Source organism: Ranitomeya variabilis, chromosome 1 (genome assembly GCF_051348905.1).
Source record: "Ranitomeya variabilis isolate aRanVar5 chromosome 1, aRanVar5.hap1, whole genome shotgun sequence".
NCBI lineage: Eukaryota > Metazoa > Chordata > Amphibia > Anura > Dendrobatidae > Ranitomeya > Ranitomeya variabilis.
Window position 1 is genome coordinate 790,615,452 of NC_135232.1, and position 15,514 is coordinate 790,630,965.

The 15,514-nt window shown below is 43.2% G+C and overlaps 1 protein-coding gene across 2 annotated transcripts in view; it reads right to left on the reverse strand.

Annotated features, from left to right (window-relative positions):
• Positions 1-2,195: 2,195 nt before the first annotated feature.
• The window catches only part of CHAF1A (chromatin assembly factor 1 subunit A), a 188,731-nt gene continuing 175,412 nt past the window's right edge, over positions 2,196-15,514 (reverse strand). For both annotated transcript variants that reach the window (XM_077273072.1, XM_077273064.1), the window contains exons 13-14: positions 8,029-8,128; positions 2,196-2,445 (exon numbers count right to left, since the gene is read on the reverse strand). In XM_077273072.1, coding sequence (XP_077129187.1) covers positions 2,375-2,445; positions 8,029-8,128 — 171 coding nt within the window. In that variant the 3' untranslated portion in view covers positions 2,196-2,374. The remainder of the gene's footprint in view (positions 2,446-8,028; positions 8,129-15,514) is intronic.

Genomic DNA, 15,514 nt, shown 5'->3' on the forward strand with positions numbered 1-15,514 from the left:
ATGGAAGCCCAAGTTGCTTTGATAGCAGCCTTTAGCTCGTCTGCATTGTTGGGTCTGGTGTCTCATCTTCCTCTTGACAATACCTGATAGATTCTCTATGGGGTTAAGGTCAGGCAAGTTTGCTGGCCAATCAAGCACAGTGATACTGTTAAAGGGAACCTGTCACCCCCAAAATTGATGATGAGCTAAGCCCACCAGCATCAGGGGCTATCTACAGCATTCTGTAATGCTGTAGATAAGCCCCCGATGAATCCTGAAAGATAAAAAAAAAAAAGAGGTTAGATTATTCTCACCCAGGGGCGGTCCCGATACGATGGGCGTCGCGGTCCGGGGCCTCCCATCTTCTTATGATGACGTCCTCTTCTTGCATTCACGTCGCGGCTCCGGCGTACTTTGCCTGCCCTGTTGAGGGCAGAGCAAAGTACTGCAGTGCACAGGCGCCGGGAAAGGTCAGAGAGGCCTCAACAGGGCAGACAAAGTACGCCTGCGCAGGAGCCGCGCCAGAAGAGGACGTCATCGTAAGAAGATGGGAGGCACCGGACCGCGACACCCATCGAACCTGACCGCCCCTGGGTGAGTATAATCTAACCTCTTTTTCTCATCTTTCAGGATATATCTGGGGCTTATCTACAGCATTCCAGAATGCTGTAGATAAGCCCCTGATGCTGGTGGGCTTAGCTTATCTTCGATTTTGGGGGGTGACAGGTTCCCTTTAACCCAGGTATACTTTTGGCAGCGTGGACAGGTGCCAAGTCCTGCTGGAGAATTAAATTTCCATCTCCAAAAAGCTTTTCGGCAGAGGGAAGCATGAAGTGGCATAAAATGTCCTAGTAGACGGCTGCGCTGACTTTGGTTTTGATAAAACACAGTGGACCTATACCAGCAAATGACATGTCTCCCCAAATCATCACTGATTGTAGAATTTTCACACTAGACCTCAAGCAGCTTGGATTGTGTGCCTCTCCACTCTTCCTCCAGACTCTGGGACCTTGATTTCCAAATGAAATACAAAATTTACTTTCACCTGAGAACACCACCTTGGACCACTGAGCAACAGTCCAGTTCTTTTTCTCTTTGGCCCAGGTAAGACACATCTGGCGTTGTCTATTGGTCATTAGTGGCTTGACAACGAATGTGACCCTTGTAGCCCATGTCCTGGATACGTCTGTGTGTGGTGGCTCTTGAAACAATGACTCCAGCAGCAGTCCACTCCTTGTGAATCTCCTCCAAATTTTTGAATGGCCTTTTTTAAATCCTTTGAAGGCTGCAGTAATCCTGGTTGCATGTGCACCTTTTTCTACCACACTTTTTCCTTCCACTCAACTTTCCATTAATATGCTTGGATACAGCACTATGAACAGCCAGCTTGTTTCACAATGATCTTTTGCGGCTTACCCTCCTTGTGGAGTGTGTCAATGACTGACTTCTGGACATCTGTCAAGTCAGCAGTCTTCCCCATGATAGTGGAGCCTACTGAAAACTAAGGGACCTTTTTAAAAGCTTAGGAAGCCTTTGCAGGTGTTTTTTTTATTATTCTAATTTACTGAGATAATGACTTTTGGGTATTCATTGGCTGTAAGCCATAATCATCAACATTAACAGAAATAAACACTTGAAATAGATCACTGTCTGTACTGACCATATAATATATGAGTTTCACTTTTTGTATTTAAGAACTGCAAAAAACTTTTTGATGACATTCTAATTTAGTGAGAAGCACTTGTATATAAATAATGTATAAAACATGTAAGGAATTATGTATACACATCAGAGACTTATTTTATATCATGACCCATCATTTTTTTGTATAGTGTTACATATTAATACTGGCATGTCTTTTATATACAGATATATCTTGAAAAAGGCTATGATGTGCTGATACGTTGCTCTAACTCGTATCTGAATTCCATCGAGTCTGATCTATTTAGTCCTGCCTTAATTTTCAATAAAATTATTTTCTGAGTTCCAAAGTTTGCTATTCACTTTCTTTACGGAACTATTTTCTTCAAAGCACCATTGACACAGTGATCTCCCCAAAGCTACTTCCACAAAAAAAAATCTCAGACACTAGGAAATGTGGAACCATCCCAGTATTACCACAAAGTGATGTCAGAATTGAAATATGTAGTCTGTTCAGGGAAAGTAAAACTGGCTTCGACGTGAAGGGGTTACTTACAATACAATAAAGATAATCCTTGCGTTTTAAATCCAGCTTTATTAGAGACGAAAACTATTTAAAAAAAAAAAAAGTTCTTTATGTAGTTCTATTTTAATCACATCTGTAAGAATCGTAACAAATGTATTTAAAAATTGTTTATAGATATGTTAACCTCTATGTATATGGCAAGATATTTACATTGCATATTCAAGCTTGTTACACAGCATTAGCTGCTTCCTCATTCAGAGTTATCTCCATTCTGCATGGGGATCTTGGAACAGTTATCTCTGGGGGGAAAGAAAAAAAATTATGAAAATGAATGAAAATTGCAATATAGAAACTGTTTGTGCCAGGGGCATTTCTTAAAGTTAACCAGAGACCAAACTAATGTTGATCATACTATAGCTTTACAGATTTAGCATATGGCTGTACTGCATACCACTCCAGTCTTGTTACAATAAATGGGGCATGACCACAGGAAAATGGAACAAACATGATTTTACTCAGCTCTATCCATTAGGGTGTGTGCCCACAATCAAAAACTGCTGCAAGTTTGATGCTGTGCATTTATGCACCGTCAAACCCGCAGCGGCCAGCTGTGACAGCATAGTGGATGGGATTTCTAGAAATCCCATGCCCACTATGCATGCATAGTCGCCTGCGGATCACCCGCAGACATGAACATGCGGCACGTCTATCAAGACCACAGCATGTCAATTTCTCTTGCGGAAACGCTAGTCTGTGCAACAGAAATTACATCAATAGAAATATGTATTGAATCTGGTAAATCCGCATGGTTCAGTGAACACATGCGGATTTAACTATGTTCAATAGAAGGCAGCGCTTTGGACGCAGCAGCTGCATGCAAAGCGCGGCTAGTTCCAGATCGTGGGCACCCGGCCTTACACATGTGTTGTTGTGAAGTCCATGAAAGGAGATCCTTAAAAGGGGTCGGTCACAACCCAAACTGCAATGATAGCTAATTAACATCTATACAGAGAAATTATATTATAAATTTATATATTATATACACACACCAGTTACATACCTTTTAGAAGTGTAGTTGTAAAAAATTTCACTTTTAAAGGGAACCTGTCACCCCCAAAATTGAAGGTGAGCTAAGTCCACCAGCATCAGAGGCTTATCTACAGCATTCTGTAATGCTGTAGATAAGCCCCCGATGTATCCTGAATGATGAGAAAAAGAGGTAAGATTATACTCACCCAGGGGCGGTCCCGCTGCGGTCTGGTCCGATGGGCGTCGCGGTCCGGGGCCTCCCATTTTCTTACAATGACGTCCTCTTCTTGTAGTCACGCTGCGGCTCCGGCGCAGGCATACTTTGTCTGTCCTGTTGAGGGCAGAGCAAAGTACTGCAGTGCGCAGGCGCTGGGAAAAGTCAGAGAGGCCCAGCGTCTGCGCACTGCAGTACTTTGCTCTGCCCTTGACAGGGCAGACAAAGTACGCCTGCATTGGAGCGTGAATACAAGAAGAAGACGTCATTGTAAGAAGATGGGAGGCTCCGGACCGGACCGCAACGACCATCGTACCGGGACTGACCCTGGGTGAGTATAATCTAACCCCTTTTTTTTTCTCATCTTTCAGGATACATCGGGGGCTTATCTACAGCATTACAGAATGCTGTAGATAAGCCCCTGATGCGGGTGGGCTTAGCTCACCTTCGATCTTGAAGGAGACGGGTTCCCTTTAATTCATGTGCAAATAATGGTGCTTCAATGCACCCTTTGTGGGGCGAATGTCTTAGTGTAGTTATGCTCTCACATTTCCTTATCTAGCACTGTCCCCCTGAGCTTGACTGACAGCGCAATTACTTTTGCAGTGAGAGCTCCCTAAACACAAATTCTTGTTTCTATGCATTGACTCTGTAAGAGCCTAATGGAGCACTCTCAGTGCCAATATGGGCACGTACTCTGGGTTGATGCAGGTACGCTCTGATCTCCGACATCTCGTTGAAGCTGATGGCTACACTTTCATGTGTAGTGAGTGCCGGCCACATCTCGCTCTCTAATCTCCGACTCCTGCCAGTCTGTGACCGCTACTCACTACATCCGGAAGTGTAGCAAGCAGATTCAGAAAAGGTGGAGATTTGCATATGGATTAAGAGTGAAAACAGACAGGACAGTAGGGGATTACAGTTGAGGGAATATGTTCGGAATTGTTTGCCAAATATGAATTTGCCATATTCATGCTGAATTTATGTTTGATGACCGGTTCCGAACATATTTGGTCATTTCTACTCCCATTGACGCCAATAATCAATAATGTTCGGCTGTGTCCAGCGAATATTGCAAAAATAATATTTACTGACGATCAGTATCGTAACCGAATTTAGAAAAAGTCACTCAACTTTACAGGAGATCACAGTTGATTCTTTTTGTGAGGCAAACATTTGACTGTTTTAAAGCAATGATTTACCTCAAAGAATGAATCAGCTGCAATCCCACGCTATAAAGTCTGTGTATACGGTTTTACTTCCTCCACTGCCCAGGACGTTTGGTATGATCAGACCATGTTCCGTGTACTTTCAGACACGGCCATTACACAGTACAGAAAGACACATTTATAAGATCATCTCAGCACGGAAACATTTTTTTTTAACACATCCAAATGTGAATATTATTCCGAGATCTATTGATGTTGATTAAAATTAATTTTGTTAGTGGGAAAAACCCCTTTAAGTTTTTTTTTCTCCCCACTCCCTTTCAATCATTGAGGCAGTGCACGGAACTGTAGTAGTCACAAGCTCACTAGCCAGTGTAATTACTGCCTGGCACCTTGAAAGCCTATACAGTGGCATGTGTGCGCAGAGTGGGCTGTCGATCCATGTGCCAAGGAGTGATTACAGGGCACCCTATATACAGTGAGCTGTGACCAACAGCTCGCTGCGTCACCCAGATGCCTGGAAGAGAGTGACTGAAGGAATAATATAACATCATATTCTCCCTGTAGCCTCTGTTCCATTAATGCAGTCTGACAGGATTGAAGTGCAATTTACCCACAGAAAACAATTATATCTGCATGTAATTAAAGTTTCAGGACGAGACAGGTTCCAGCTAACATAAAATTGTTAAAGGGACTCTGTCACCTGAATTTGGCGGGCTATGTAAATGCCCTGTATCTGGTCCGATAGGGGTGAATGAAAGAAGAGGAAACACCGCCCTCCTTTCCCGCTGGCCACAATATTTTCTTGAATTTCAGTAGGTTTCCTCCGTAGTTCACGCATGCGCAATGCAATCTTGCCTTGCGCACGCGCAGTATGCTTTACCCAACTGCGGGAAAGCCGAAAAGCATTAGTGCGCATGCGCCGCCGCACTATGTCCTGGAACACAGCGAAATACTTCCGGGACATAGTGTGCCGGCGCATGCACACTAATGCTTTTCGCCTTTGCCCGCAGTTGGGCAAAGCATACTGCGCGTGCGCAAGGCAAGATTGCATTGTGCACGTGTGAACTATGGAGGAAACCTACTGAAATTCAAGAAAATATTGCGGCCAGCGGGAAAGGAAGGGGTGAATGAAAGAAGAGGAAACACCGCCCATCGGACCAGACACAGGGCGTTTGCATAGCCCGCCAAATTCAGGTGACAGAGTCCCTTTAAGGTTTATACTAATGTAAATGTATTGGACACACATACAGTCAATGGGGAACTTGGGACAGAGACACCAATTTCAGTGCGGTCTCTTGATAGGCTTTTCGATGTAGTTTTGATAAAACTATTCTATTATCTACTGAGAATCTGCTAATTCTTTCAATGATGTGAGCTGCCCACATTGACTGCTTGCCACCTACACTGTACATAGGCAGAAAGCTGGTAATATGTGGTGGTGGTGTGGCTAACCAAAGCTCATGGAAACTGAGAACTATATAGCAGGAGCTTATCACTGAGAGAACTAAAAAAAAACCCTGCAGCAAATAAAATTAATTTATCAAAACTACACCTTACAACACTGATATTGGGGTCTCTGCTCCTACGTTAAGTAGCTCAGATAGGAAAACTGAAAATAGTGGCACTGGTGTCAAGGTTTTCCTGCTGCGAATAAAGACAAAAACCACAATGTAGTCATAAAGAAGAATCTTAGACAGTATATTCGCGCTGATAAGACCCTGTTTTGTTAGAAGAATTTGCTAATATAAAAGCACACTTTGTGGTAAGAGTGGCCCCGGGTGAAAGTGTGCTGTGATGGTGTTTACCAGATATGAGACTATAAAAGCAGTACAAATAATCAAACCACTTTGGCATATATAGGCATATACAGCTCTGGCAAAAATTAAAAGACCACCACATCAAAACCCTGCCATGGGCAGCCCAATCTCCAGACCTGAACCCCATTGCAAACCTCTGGAATGTAATCAAGAGGATGATGGATAGTCACAAGCCATCAAACAAAGAAGAACTGCTTAAATGTTTGCGCCAGAAGCAGTGTGAAAGACTTGTGGAAAGCATGCCAAGACGCATGAAAGCTGTGATTAAAAATCATGGTTATTCCACAAAATGTTGATTTCTGAACTCTTCCAGAGTTAAACATTTGTATTTGTTTCTAAATGATTATGAACTTGTTTTATTTGCTTTATTTGAGGTCTGAATGCATTTTTTTTTTTTTTTTTTTTTTTTTTTTTATAAATTGACCATTTTTCTTTGTCAGTAAAAAAATACAAACATTATTGCTTGGAAATTCGGAAACGTTGTCAGAACTTTATAGAATAAAAGAACAATTTACATTTTACTCAAAAAATATACCTAGGAAGAGAAAAATCAGACAAACTAAACATTTTGCAGTGGTCTCTTAATTTTTGCCCGAGCTGTGTATGCAATAGAAACTGTTGACTAATGTCTCTAAACGGTAAATACAATGAAAGATCACAGTCTGTTACCATATAGGAGAGTGCGCTGTCCTGGCCATGAAGGACCTGGTGTCTCATGAAAATGACGTTGTGCTGTTGTAGGGCAATACATAAGCCGGTGGCAGCTGCTCCGTAAGGTACCTCCAATAGTCAGTGGGGATCCGGTCACTGTGTCCAAGCGCTGTGCGCTGAGTACAAGCGGCTAATTAGCAGGACCTGTGTGACGCGATGGATTACGTGATGTCCGCATGACTAAGGCTAGGTACGGGTCGCGTCAAGGACCATGAACCAACGCACTTCGGAAACTCCGGTTTCCTTCTTCAGGGATGGTACTCCTCCTGGTAAAGGTATCTAAGGACTCTACCAGGAGGAGGACCATCACTGAAGAAGGAAACTGGAGTTTCCGAAACGCGTTGGTTAATGGTCCTCGCTGCGACCCGTACTTAGTCTCAGTCACGTGGACACCACGTGATTCATCGCGCCACACAGGTCCTGCTAAACAGCCACATGTACTCAGCGCGCGGCACTTGGACACAGTAACCGGATTCCCGCCGACTATTGGAGATACCTTACGGAGCTGCTGCCACCGGCCGAAGCAGCTCTCCTGCAGTAATCTACAGACTCACGTATTGCCCTAAAACGGCACAATGTCATTTTCATGAGAGACACCAGGTCCTTCATGGCCAAGATAACGCACTCTCCTATACGGTAACAGACTGCATTGTTTCATTGTATTTAACATTTAGAGACTTTAGTCAACAGTTTCTGTTGCATTGCATATGTATGCATAAGTGTTTTGATTATTTGTACTGCTTTTATAGTCCCATATCCGGTATACACCATCACAGCACACTATCACATGTGGCCACTCTTATGTGTGCTTTTATATGAGCAAATTCTTCTCCTAAAAAAACAGGGTCTTATTAGCACAAATATACCGATGTTATATAGAAGTAGTAACTTTAAAAAAGTAACTTGAAACAAAGTATCTACAAATTCACAAAAACACACCTTTTCTAATATCTTCCAATATTACACAATCTTCCTCATCATCATCTTCCTCGTCCTCTTCAGTATCAGCTTGAAAGCCATCTGACTCCAATGTGGTCACCTAAGCCATACATAGAATGTCAATTCATAACAGATTCAGAATTTATTTTTTGTTATACTTATATAGCATCATCATATTCCACAGCGGTTTTGTAGATATGGTTATCGGTGTCTCCGTTTGGGCTCACAATCTAAATTCCCTATCATTATATCTTTCGAGTGTAAGAGGAAAACTGAGGAAACCCAGGCAAACAGGGGAAGAACATACAGTCCTTGCTGATGTTAGAAAAATAAGTTTTTAACCCCCATTAAAGTGGTTATCCACTTTGGTTAATGTGTGTACTTAAGTGCAGGAGAGCCTTTAAAGGGAACCTGTCACCAGGTTTGGCCGATAGGAGCCCATCACCTTTCAGGGCTGATATACTGCATTCTATAATGCTGTATATCTACCCCTAACCCGACCTGCAAGAGAAGAAAAATAGAATATTATACTCACCTGCGGGGTGGACCAGTCCAAGGGGTATCGCTCTTCTTGGTCCTGTGCCTCCTTTCAGAGTCTCCTCAGCACCGCGCTCCTGCGCAGACGTACTTCTCTGCCCTGTTGAGGGCAGAGCAAAATACTGCAGTGAGCAGGTGCAGGGAAAGGTCAAAAAGCCCTGCTTCCTGCGCACTGCCGAGGAGACTGTGTGGATGCGTCATCCATACGAAGCGAGGAGGACTGGGATCGTAAGAAGATGAGAGACGCCGGACCAAGACCAGCGACACCCCTCTGAACAGACCGCCCGCAGGTGAGTATAATAAAAGTTATTTTTCTTCTCTTGCAGGTCGGATTGGGGGCAGATATACAGCATTATAGAATGCTGTATATCAGCCCGGAAAGGTGATGGCCATATCTCATATCAGCCAAAATTGGTGACAGGTTCCCTTTAATACTTATACACAACTGCTAAAAAAATCATGTCCCCAACACATCTGTTAAAGGCACCACAAAAAATACCACTAACCTGCAGATATGGGGTTAATCTGCAGATTCATAACATCATTATGCTGGCTGACACTTGCACTTAGCCAAACGTTGTTGGGAGAAAATGATCTTTATTTCCCCCGTCAGCATTCCCATTTCAGTCACTGCTCTGTATGAATACAAAGTGGCGGCTGTAATCTCGCCCCAACTGACAGCCGTGGGGGCACGGTTCCAGCTGCTGCTCTGTATACTCAGAGCGGTGACTGAACCAGCTCGTCTGACTGATGCTCTCTGCATTGGGGCTGGCTGTCAGCCAGGTCCTGGGGCACGGTTACAGCAGTTTTGTTTACTCAAAGCCCCAGTGGCTTTAATGGAACGCTACAGGGCGAATAAAGTTCATTTTCTTCCCGCAGCGTTAGGCTAAGTGGAGGCACCAGCCAGCATAACGCTATTACCTGTAGATTAACCCCATCTCTGCAAGTTAATAGCTTTTCTCTGGAGACAGGTTCCCTTTAAAATAAAGATAAAGTGGACAACTCTTAATGACACATTCTGATCCCATTTTCATACTGATGTAGCAGTACAGTAAGCTTTTTTGCAAAATGCATATCAGATTAAAATAGGAACAGTGCTTTCTTGAACTTCAGAATTTTCAACCAAATTGCATTCTACATTGCCATCTATACATGAACTGTAGTCGCTATTGAGGAGAGTTGAACACATGGGAGCTATCTACAGTTGTGCTCAAAAGTTTACATACCCCAGCAGAATTTTTGCTTTATTGGCCTTTTTTCAGAGAATATGAAAAACACCATCAAAACGTTTTCTCCACTCATGGTTTGTGGTTGGGTGAAGCCATTTATTGTCAAACTACTGTGTTTTCTCTTTTTAAATCATAATGACAACCCAAAACATTTAAATTACCCTGATCAAAAGTTCACATACCCTGGTGATTTTGACCTGATAACATGCACAGAAGTTGACCCTAAAGGCCCCGTCACACATAGCGAGATCGCTAGCGAGATCGCTGCTGAGTCACAAGTTTTGTGACGCAACAGCGACCTCAGTAGCGATCTCGCTATGTGTGACACGTACCAGCGACCAGGCCCCTGCTGCGAGATCGCTGGTCGTGTCGGAATGGCCTGGACCTTTTTTTGGTCGTTGAGGTCCCGCTGACATCGCTGAATCGGTGTGCGTGACACCGATCCAGCGATGTCTTCACTGGTAACCAGGGTAAACATCGGGTTACTAAGCGCAGGGCCGCGCTTAGTAAACCGATGTTTACCCTGGTTACCAGCGTAAATGTAAAAAAAAAACAAACAGTACATACTCACCATCTGATGTCCGTCAGGTCCCTTGCCGTCTGCTTCCTGCTCTGACTGAGTGCCGCCGTACAGTGAGAGCAGAGCGCAGCGGTGACGTCACCGCTGCGCTCTGCTCTCACTGTACGGCAGCACAGCAGGAAGCAGACGGCAAGGGACCTGACGGACATCAGATGGTGAGTATGTACTGTTTGTTTTTTTGGTAACCAGGGTAAACATCGGGTTACTAAGCGCGGCCCTGCACTTAATAACCCGATGTTTACCCTGGTTACCCGGGTGCTGCAGGGGGACTTCGGCATCGTTGAAGACAGTTTCAACGATGCCGAAGTCGTTCCCCTGATCGTTGGTCGCTGGAGAGAGCTGTCTGTGTGACAGCTCCCCAGCGACCACACAACGACTTACCAACGATCACGGCCAGGTCGTATCGCTGGTCGTGATCGTTGGTAAATCGCTATGTGAGACGGGGCCTCTATGGGTTTGACTGGCTACTAAAGGTATCATCCTCACCTGTGACCTGCTTGCTTTTAATCAGTGTGTGTGCATAAAAGCTGAGTGAGTTATACATGTTCGCACTTCCTGTGAGAATAAAGTCTCCCTATTGCCACCCTTGCATTATCATTACTTCTGCTTGCCATAGTTGATCACATGTCTCTGGCCCTTTTATACTTATTCTTTGGTGAATTTGTTAGTTTGGCTATATGCTATACTATTTATGTGTACTGCCTTTTTTTTTTTATTCATAGTTGATATTTCCCCCTCCCCTATGATACGCCGCTTGAATCATGATTTGAATTTCCCTCATCCCTCCCTTACTCTCTCCTTTCCCCTATGACCCCTCCCTCCCTCCTCTTGCTTCCCCCCTCCTTCTTTCTCCCCTATTGTTGGTTCAACTTAATGCTGACTTGTATTTGGTAAATATTTTCTAAATGTTTATAATATTTTCCCTGATATACTTAAATAAAGAATAAATTTAAAAAAAAAACAAAAAAAAGAAAAAAAAGCTGAATGAGTTTCTGGGATCCAGACAGACTTGCATCTTTCATACAGCCACTGACATTTCTGGATTGTGAGTCATGGTGTAAGCAAAAGAATTGTCAATGGATCTATGGGAAAATGTAGTTGAACTGTACAAAAAGATATCCAAGGAATTGATAATGCCAGTCAGCAGGGATAAAACTGATTAACAAATGGAAAATCAGGGGCTCTGTAAAAACAAAACCACGGTCAGGTAGACCAATAAAAATGTTGTCCACAACTGCCAGGAAAATTGTTCAGGATGCAAAGAAAAACCCACAAATAACATCAGCTGAAATACAGGACTCTCTGAAAACTAGCGGTGTGGCTATTCCAAGATGCACATAAAAGGAGGCACTTTTCGAAAAATGGGCGGCAAGGTCAAGTGGCAGAAGAAAGCCATTACTGCACAAATGCCACAAAGTATTTCGCCTACAAAACAGCACAGAGGAGAGCCTCAAAACTTCTGGCCACAAGCATAAGCGTTACATTTGGAGAGAGGTCAACAAGGTCTATGATGAAAGGAACACCATTTCTACTGTAAAGCACAGAGGTGGATCGCTGATGTTTTGGGGATGTGTGAGCTACAAAAGGCACAGGAAACTTGATCAAAGTTGAAGGAAAGATGAATGCAGCACGTTATCAGAAAATACTGGAGGCAAATTTGCAATCTTCAGCCTGGAAGCTGCGCATGGGACGTACTTGAATGGTCTAACATGACAACTATCCAAAACACAAAACCAAGTTGACCTGTCATTGGCTACAGCAGAACAAAGTGAAGGTTCTGGAGTGGCCATCTCAGTCTCCTGACCTCAATATCATTGAGCCACTCTGGGGAGATCTCAAGTGCGCAGTTCATGTTAGACAGCCCAGGAATTTACAGGAACTGGAGGTTATTTGCCAGGAAGAATGGGCTGCTTTACAATCTGAAAAAAAAAACCCTTATCTACAACTACCACAAAAGACTTCAAGCTGTCATTGATGTTAGAGGGGGCAAATACATGGTATTTAGAAATGGGGTATATGAACTTTTGATCAGGGTCATTTGGATGTTTTGACTTTTCATTATGATTTAAAAAGAGAAAACACAGTAGTTTGACAATAAATGGCTTCACCAAACCACTAACAATGAGTGGTGAAAAAGTTTTAACACCATTCATATTCTCTGAAAAAAGGCCAAGAAAGCAAAGATTCTGCTGGGGTATGTAAACTTTTGAGCACAACTGTAGATAGCTCCCATGTGTTCAACTCTCATCAATAGCGACTACAGTTCATGTATAGATGGCAATGTAGAATGCAATTTGGTTGAAAATTCTGAAGTTTAAGAAAGCACTTTCTTTTCCTATTTTAATCTGATATGCATTTAGCAAAAAAAGCTTACTGTACAGCTACATCAGCACGAAAATGTGATTAGAATGTGTCAGAGTTGTCCACTTTTTTTTTTTTTTTTAAAGGGAACCTGTCTCCAGAGAAAAGCTATTAACTTGCAGAGATGGGGTTAATATACAGGTAATAGCGTTATGCAGGGGTAATTAAACCTTTAAGCACAGCTGTATATCACACACACGTGGACATTATTGTTGGGACCCTTCTATTAAAGTAAGAAAAACCCATAATGTCCACCGTAACTAACAAGTAATTTTCAATTTAAATTTACTGATTATGAACTAATGAAAATCAGATGTTGCTTTTGAATTGTGGTTCAGCAGAAAAATGTAAGGGAATCTGTCAGGTCATTTCTTTGTAGCATATTAATAGAAATCCTGAAAAAGGGCTTGGGCAGCCCTTGCAGGATATGTAATTTGTATTTCTCTACGTGGCCAGCGTAAGCCCCTGACAAATTTATTGTCTTGTGGGCAAGTCAAGCATACAGTATATAAATGGCAAGTAAATATCCACCCCTTCTCCCACCCACAAAGGGACAATTTGTCAAGGGATTACAGCAAGAAAACAGGGCCACGTCGAGAAATAAAAGTTATATATCCTGAAAGGGCTGCCCAAACCCTATTTCAGGATCCTATTCGTTAGTACAAAGAAATGACCTGACAGACTCCCTTTAAAAAAAACAAAAAAAAACAATGAAAATGTCCTGGACAAAAAGGATGGTATCCCTATGAAAGATCAAAAGTAATTTGACCATAGGGACATGTTAAACTAAGGTGTGCCGCGTTATTAGCATCACAGGTGTGTACAAACTTTAACCAGTCAGGCTGACTATTTAAATGGCGAGAAGTAATCGCTTTGCTGTTTGGTATTCACTGAACATGAACCCTAAAAGTGTGAAGAAGAAGTGGTCTGAGAAGATTAGGAAGAAAATGATAGACAAACATGTTAAAGGTAAAAGTGAGAAGGCCAACTTTTAACAGCTTGATAGTTTTGTTACTACAACTGCAGAGTCATAAAAGTAAGGTTCTGTGGGACAGTAGCCAACATTCCTTGATGTGACCACAAGCGGAAAACTGATGATAAATTGAAGGGACTGTTCGTGTGAAAGGTAACCAAAGAGCCCAGATCAACTTCTACAGAGATTAGAGGTAAACTCCAAGGTCAAGATACATCAGTGTCAGACTGCACCATTGGTCACTGTCTTGGCTAAAGTGGATTTCATGAAAGTCGATAAGAGGTGACCACTCTTGAAAGCAGATCATAAAAAAGTGAGACTGGAATTTGCCAAAATGCACAGTGACAAACCACAAAGCTTCAGGGAGAATGTCGTTTGGAGACAAGCCAGAACTGGAGCTTTTTGGCAAGTCAGATTAGCTTTATGATTACAGATGATTTGCTGCATCTGGCGTGGAACGTCTTGAATCTGTGCAGGGCACAATTAAATCTCAAGACTATTAAGGCATTCTGAAGCTAAATCTGCTGACCTGTGATGACCGAATATACTCGTTACTCGAGATTTCCCGAGTACGCTCGGGTGTCCTCCTAGTATTTTTTAGTGCTCGGAAATTTAGTTTTTATTGCCGCAGCTGGATGATTTACATCTCTTAGCCAGCACAAGTACATGTGGGGGTTGCCTGGGAATCCCTACGTGTACTTATGCTGGCGATGTAAATCATTCAGCTGCGGCAATAAAAACTAAATCTCCGAGCACTATAAAATACTCGGAGGACACCCGAGCATGCTCAGGAAATCTCGAGTAATGAGTAAATTCGCTCATCACTAGTGCTGACCAGTGTCAGAAAGCTTGGTTTCAGTTGTAGGTTATGGGTCCTCCACAAATAGGATAAGGAAACACAGCTAAAAACATCCAAGAATGGCTAAGAGCAAAACACTGTACTATACTAAAGTGGCCTTCTATGAGCCCTGATCTAAATCCTATTGTACATCAGTGAAAGAAGCGGAAACATGCAGTGTGGAAAAGGCACCTTTCGGACTGGAAACACCTGGAGCACGACAAGTGGGCCAAAATAATTGTGAAGAGGTGCAGAATAGAATAGTGATGAGCGAGTGTACTCGTTGCTCGGGTTTTCCAGAGCACGCTCGGGTGGTCTCCAAGTATTTGTGACTGCTCGGAGATTTAGTTTTTGTTGACGCAGCTGCATGATTTACAGCTGCTAGTCAGCCTGAGTAAATGTGAGGGTTGCCTGGTTGCTAGGGAATCCCCACTTGTATTCAAGCTGTCTATCAGCTGTAAGTCATGCAGCTGAGGCAACGAAAACTAAATCTCCGAACACTAAGGCCATGTTCACACTTTGCGGATTTTACAGCGGATCCGCGGCGTTTTTGATGCTGCGGATCTGCAGCTGTTTTCCATGCGTTTTACAGTAGCATGTAAACCTATGGAAAACCCAATCCACTGTGCACATGCTGCGGAAAAAAACGTGCAGAAACAGAGCGTTGCTTTTTTCGCAGCATGTAAATTCTTTGTGCCGATCTGCAGCGTTTCTGCACCCATTGACTTGCATTGAGTCGAGCACATCCGCATCAAAACCGCAGATGTTAAAAATCTGCGGTTTAGCTGCGGGGGAAACTGTGCAGATCGGGAAGAGGTAAGTGTGTGGGCGGAGACTGTGCGTGTCTGTGTATGCGGGTGGGGTCTGCGTGCGTGTGTGTGGGTCTGGTGGTAGCTCTTCCTCAGGCAGGATGGAGTGCACAAGATGTACTGGACGAGGTGGGGCTGCGTGGGGCTCCTTCCGAATCC